The 7,170-nt window shown below is 37.7% G+C and overlaps 1 protein-coding gene across 2 annotated transcripts in view; it reads left to right on the plus strand.

Moving 5' to 3' along the window:
• The window catches only part of smc1al (structural maintenance of chromosomes 1A, like), a 78,230-nt gene that overhangs the window by 5,443 nt on the left and 65,617 nt on the right, over positions 1 to 7,170 (plus strand). For both annotated transcript variants that reach the window (XM_016494550.1, XM_016494549.1), the window contains exon 2: positions 6,763 to 6,951. In XM_016494550.1, the coding sequence (XP_016350036.1) occupies positions 6,763 to 6,951 (189 nt within the window). The remainder of the gene's footprint in view (positions 1 to 6,762; positions 6,952 to 7,170) is intronic.

Genomic DNA, 7,170 nt, shown 5'->3' on the forward strand with positions numbered 1-7,170 from the left:
CGTGCTGCAGCTAACCTTAAGTCCACAGGCTACAAACCGCAATATAAACAACAGCTGTGCATGCTCTTTTCCCGCAGTTCTTGTATAATAATAATAATTTAATAATATAAGTATACAAGCACACTGCTCCGCTGAGAACTCCACTTACCGGCAGCCGCGGACGTAAGGCATCCTGATAGTGTGCTACATTAAAGGTGTCTGACTCTGAACGTGAGGGATAGTCCCTGATGAGATCGTCAGGTGAAAGGTCATCATCATGTGGATAATTTTATTTACGACTAAATTATAATTCATTTTACTAATAGTTAGATTGGGCAGGCTTTCACAAAATGGCGTTTAATTAGAAAAAAAATAAAATAATATTGCCTTGACAAAAGGGCACTTTGGGCATCAAGGGGAAAGGGGCAGGTGCTCAAGCACCTATGTCGATTAACATTGCGTTATAAATATACTTTATTTTAATGAAAATTATAATAAGAACTCAGATAAACCATATATTGTCATAGTTGTGTGTTTATTAGTCAAGTTGAATCAATGAAAGCAGTTCAACTGCAGCGATAGGGATTTCCTGGAACAACGTGCATTTTCTTTCTTCTGCCGGGCAGATTAATATATATACATATATTAGGGCTGTCAACATTAACGCGTTAACGCATGCGATTAATTTTACAATCCTTAACACGTTAAAATAATTTAATGCAATTAACACAAAATTACTGAAGCACAATTTCTATTCTAATCCTTTATCCCAATTTTGCTTCTCTGTTTGTGATCAGATAATTTTAAGCCACTAAACTCCGGGAAAGTTTTCAGTCCAATGATCCAGTAAGCGAATGCATTCAAACAATCCATCCAAAACAGCGCTAATATAAAGGAAACCAAGCTGATTACATCAGAGATTGCAGAGAGAACAGAAACTCGCGTTGCGTTTTCAGTGAATTATTCATTCCAGTGTGTTTGGCTTTTAAACACGAGCTCTGTCTGTCATATTCTGTGATTGTCTCTAAAGAGCGCGAGCCCTCACATGTCACGCGTTGTGTGAAGTACAGACTGAACGGATTGTCAACATCCCACCGCTGTATGGCCAGATGAGACGCAAACTACGTGTTCTCGACTGGATAACCAGTCTCGCTAGTAAAGTTTTGATGGATGAAGACTGCAATCAAGGTAAAGACGATTGCGGTCCAGTAAGCGAATGCATTCAAACAATCCATCCAAAAAATCAGAGATTGCAGAGAGAGCAGAGACTTGCGTTGCATTTTCAGTGAATTATTCATTCCAGTGTGTTTCGCTTTTAAACACAAGCTCTGTCATATTCTGTGATTGTCTCTGAAGAACGCGAGCCCTCACACGTCACACGCGCTGTGAAGTACAGACTGAACGGATTGTCAACACCAGGGCCGTGCAGAGACCTTTGGAGGGGCAGGTGCTCAAAGTATAAAAGGGGCACATGGAGCACAGCTTTTAATAGGGCTGTGCTCCTTGCTGAGACATGTATCGAAATGGATGCTTCTGTATTGATAGCAGCAAATGCCGTGAACGTCGCGCTGTGTGAAGTACAGACTGAACGGATTGTTAACACATCCCACCGCTGTATGGCCAGATGAGACGCAAACTACTGGATAACCAGTGTCTCGCTAGTAAAGTTTTGATGGATGATGACTGCAATCAAGGTAAAGACGATTGCGGTGCTGTACAGGAGTCGTACAGTAAGCTATATTAATATTATATTATTAATATATATTATTAATGTTATATTAATGTTTACTATTGTCATTTTGCATTAATGACACACTATTTTCCTAATTAAATCCCGTGACGCAGTTTTGAAAAAGAGACACGGAACAGAAAAGACCATTTTAAGTTTAAAAGTAAAAAAAAAATGTTCTTTGCACCTCTTAATCACTCTGAAAATAGAAACGGAATTAGTTTCTGGGTATGGTTTACAGGGTATGGTGGTTTTGCCTGTTGTAAACACTACTGTTGTTGTTGTAGAAAAAATATTTCTGTCTTATTTAAAATAACACAATCTGTATGGTTAAAAGCGCTATATAAATAAAGGTGACTTGACTTGACTTAATGCGTGTATGAGTGCTCTTGACGCACTGATCGCACATTGTATTTATGCACAGACATTTCCGTACATTCACGTTGTTTCCACACACATTCATGATAATGTTTTTATTTGTCATGTGTTTGTTGCTGTGTTTAGTTATTCTGAATGGATCCGTGTACTGTAATAGATATATGCAGTCAGCAGGTGGTTGGTTTAGGAGTTTTTTTGGCATCTCCATGTGGTCCTGTTCGGTATCGCAATTTGACTTCTCTAAAATGTAAAAAAGTTATTTGCTGTTGCACTGTACACGTACTATACAATTCTGAATTTTTTTTAAAGCATTTTTTTTCTTTAATATGTGCTTATATGGGCTCTTTATATCATTTGGTTCTTTGGTGTCCTTTTGGAGTTTCTAAGTGTCCTTTTTTGGAAAGTCATCTAAATTTATCTTGAAAAAAAGCTTGCAGAAAATATAGATGTTTGAGAATCACCCTTCAGTCTTTTGGTTTACTTTTCTGGATGTAGCAAATGATTACAAAATAAACATTTGAAAGAAGATAAATGGTCTATGCTTAATTTCATGAAGTGTGCGATTAATCGCGATAAATCACAGAAAAAGGGTGTGATTAATTAGATAAATTTTAATCTATTGACAGCCCTAATATATATATATATATATATTAGTGCTGTCAATCGATGAAAAAAATGTAACTAATTAATCGCACATTTTTCTGAAATTAATCGCGATTAATCCCACCTAACATTAAAGTTTTTAAATATACTTTTATATTGCAATTTTCAAATGAATGTAAAAACAACATAAAGAGTATATATTTAAAATATTTGTTTAATGGCATCTTTTTTTATGACTGAAAGCCAGTATCAATGATACCCATACTGATTTCTCTATAAAATTGCCCCCCCCCCCCCCTCACTTTTACTTCTCTTTCTTTTTATGACTGAAGGCCAGTATCAATGATACCAATACTGATTTCTCTATAAAATTGCTCCCCCCCCCCAATATTTAACCATTGACTATAGCCATTCAACATTGCAGTATAATTGAGAGCTATCAATTTTAACATTGATTAGACTTTAAAAAATAACTTCTAATTTAAGTGAACTTGAAACAATCTTCACATAAACCCATTATAAAAAATGTCATATTCACCTGTGCCCTTCAGCAGAAATATACAGAAATTGAAATTGAAGTTATCAAACACTAAATTAAATATAGATGAATCATCCTTAAATATATGTTATTTTTTCCTCTTTTTTTCTTTGTCCACAGCAGCTGGTTATTAGGTTATTTTGGCTGTTATTTCTTTAAGAGCTGCTGCTGCTGAACGTGACGCGGATCTGACACGCATCATATTTTCTCTCAACTCTTTTTACCTTTTCTGATCCACTTCAGGGCTGCGTTCAGCCCCGACAAAACGGTAACGGTGGTGCGTTGAACACCCTGTTCTGATGACGCAATAGTTGCAACTATGGCAGCTGAGAAGGCCATTCTTTGTGATCTTTTGAAGAATTTTCGGAGCCTGATGAAATCGGTATAAATACGTGTTTAATACTGCAAAATACGCTCTCTGTTACCATCATTGCCCTTTCCGTCCAAAATAAAAGAACATCCCAATCGTGTGAAGGGATTTGTGGAAACTGTGGTTCCTAATTATTGTGATCCAACATTTGCCTCGCATTTCAGGATGAAAAGACAAACATTTCAGGTGAAGGATAATCCACTTCTTACCTCTGAGACTGTGTTATGATCTATATGACCTTATTATTTTTATTGTGAGTATTAGGCTTATCATTATTGCTGATCACTGTTGTTGTGCTATGATATTGTAATATGTACCATTATATAATCAGAAGAGTAGCCTATAGAAAAGTTTATGAAAGTGTCACTCCACAATACAATAGCAAAATATATAAATATGTATAGTATTTTTGTTATATTAATCAGTGTCTATACCAAACATCGTTGCACACCGTTTCCAGGAAACATGTCATTCAACCTGGAAACCGTAGCAAAACGTTGCGCACAGGTTTGAGCTTGAACTTGCCCCAGGTCTTAAACTCTCTATTAATGAGTTAAATCGGGTGTGTTAGATGAGTGAGACAGTGCTGGGCTGCTCCAGGACAGTTTTGAAAACCATTTCAGAGACATGTTCTTAAATGTGACTCGTATATTACATGCATGCTCAGTTTTAAGGCAGCTTTAATCGCCTTTTGGTAACTTTATGACTTAACTGACCACGACATTGCATGCACGTAGTTGGTGGGCACGTACTGCCGACGATGGCACCAGTTGTCGGCGGGACGGGAGGATGAAGGCCGAGGCGGGAAATAGTCGGTTCGGCCCCATTTACCAGTAACAGCGGATTATCAGTGAATCCCAGTTGTCTCCAATGAAAGTTTATAAATTTATCCGGTGTAAAATGATCACTGCAGAGGTGGGTTTTGGGGGTGATCCTCAGCTCTCCATCAAGGTGGCTCGTCACAAAATTAATCCAACTCTTTTTGATATAATCATTATTAGGAAATTTAAATAAGGACACTGAGCTTCGATGTTTTGTATGTTATCGCAACCAGGAAATACGCATTTCAGCATTTCAGTGACTAGCTGTGTGTGTGTAGGCTGTGTGTTACTAACGGTACTGACAACTCACGATTGAGCGGGAGAACTGATGCGAATGTGCTCTAGTTATAGTGTTAGGGGAGGGGCCATGGCTCGGGGGCTCCAGTGCGTCATCGAACCCCCTTTTTAGCCCTGGCCAAAAAATTTTGAACACAGAATTGGTGAAAAACTGTTTAACGGTCTATTCAGTACTACATAGTTCACAGTCTTTGTAATGTGTTTCAGCAATACATTTGTAACATTTATAATGCATTCAGAAACAATTCTCAGAATTGACTTTACAGGGACTTTAAAGGATACAGGTTACACCGCGCCTGGCGCCTTTGTGCGTTCAATTGAAGAGCCGTTTTTTTTTCCCACGCTCGGTTGACTCGCGCCTGGCGTGAAGTAGAGTGGAGCGCGTGTCCGAAACGTCTCCCGTTTTCAGTTGTTCTGCGACTGAATAAATGCACTTCTTGTCAAGAGAAAAACTGACAGAAGCAGCAGTTGTGAGTGGTGGCCAACCCTAGTCCTGTCCCTGCGTTAATTGCGTTAAATATTTTTAAAGCATTAAACTGAAAAAATAAATATAAAAAATAATAGATATATCAACACCGCGCCACCGGCTGTAGTTGGTCCATTACCGCCGCGGTGGTAAAAATCTGCCACCGTCACAGCCCTACTGATTCATTTGATCAAAAGTAATTCCAAACTTTGCGAAGCAGACGATGACATTTTGCGCTCAAATACAATCAGCTTGTTATCATACTCCACAGCGCCACCCAACTGACTTTTAGTTTGCGTGCTCAGGATTGATCATAGATTCCCTGCATTTACGGACAGCAAAGCAACACTTTAATAGTGTTTTTATTTTTCGAAAAAAAATTATGGATCGAATATATATATATATATGAGACACATTTCTCTCAGCCCATCAGCCTGCGAGAGACTGTTACTAACTTTTGCAAATTTGTTTTTAACAAGCCTCAATCCGTGTTAGTAACTTTTGTAAAGACCATTATTAATGCTGTTTTTAATTTGGTTTTTGTATGTTTTTTAACGCTGTGATACTCCAAGCAGGATTTACCGTGGGTTTTTCAAATAGTGATAATCAAATACTGTTTTAATGATAATTGAAATATAAATGCTAACCGTTGGGACTTTTTATCGTGGTTTATCAGACAGAAAACTTGGTAACCATGTATGAATGAAAATGTATGACTATATATTGACATATTGGGGATGGAGGTGGTACTGGTGGTAATTTTTGGTTATTCAGTGTTCCTGTAAAGAAAAAACAACAACAACAGTACTGATAAGATATTAATGAAACTGTAAACTATAAAGACAGAGTAAAACTCTCAAGCGCTCAGTCGGAGTCTTCAAGCATAGGCAAGTGAAAATATGTGTTCTAAACTTATCCTTAGCCTAAGCAAAAACTAACAATGTATTAACCAATTGCTAATGACAGATTTGAAGTTGCATATGCGAGTAATTTACTCACATTGATTATTTGTCAGTTGTTGTTATTGTCATCCCCTTGTTCTGTATTTGCGCAGTAATGAGTGTTTGGTCCAGCTGTGGTACTTTGCGGGACTTCCATTATGTGACCAAGGAGGAAGAAAAGACTTGTTTACATTTCCTTAAATGCCAGAATACAGGTGTTTAGGGGCGGTGTGTGTGTTAGCTGTTTGCTTGGCGATCGATTGGTTTGTAGATTTCACACTATGGCTGATGCAGTGAAAGTGCACCTACTTATTTTGCGCCCCCGTTGTACCAAAAGCATACTGAACCATGACTTTGTGAATCGTAACACCCCATAGTAGCAGCCAATCACAATGTTAAAAACGATCTTATTTGCCTCAAATTTCTTGATCATTCTCCAGCATGATTTGAGAATATTCAAAGTCAAGGATTGTCAGTGTGGAGTCAAGATAAAAAAAAATGTCTAAAGTGTTTTTTAAATTTGTTCTGTGCTGAATTACATCTGTCTGTAATAGTGTGTTATATTTTGCATTCTGAGCTTTTTTTATTAAATTTATTTATTTTTTTTGATGTTTATCTAATGCAAACTTTTTATTCTTAGGCAAATCAAATCTCATGGATGCTATCAGCTTTGTTCTGGCAGAGAAGACCAGTAACTTGCGTGTGAAGACATTGAAGGATTTGATTCATGGAGCTCCAGTCGGTAAACCTGCAGCTAACCGAGCATTTGTATCCATGGTGTACCAGCAGGACAATGGACAGGAGCTTTCATTTTCCAGAATCATCATAGGTACTTCACACACTTTGTTGTGGTTTTACAATAGCGTAATTAGTAGTAGGCACTAGGACTGCATGATTATGACAAAAATCATATTTGTTTATATACAGTATATATATTAGGGATGCACCGATACTGGTATCGGTATCGGCCCGATATTGAGCTCCTGTACTCGTACTCGTTAAAATGCCCCGATACCAAACGCCGATACCACTAGGGCTGTCGCGGTGA

Source organism: Sinocyclocheilus anshuiensis, unplaced genomic scaffold (genome assembly GCF_001515605.1).
Source record: "Sinocyclocheilus anshuiensis isolate Anshui unplaced genomic scaffold, SAMN03320099.WGS_v1.1 scaffold342, whole genome shotgun sequence".
NCBI lineage: Eukaryota > Metazoa > Chordata > Actinopteri > Cypriniformes > Cyprinidae > Sinocyclocheilus > Sinocyclocheilus anshuiensis.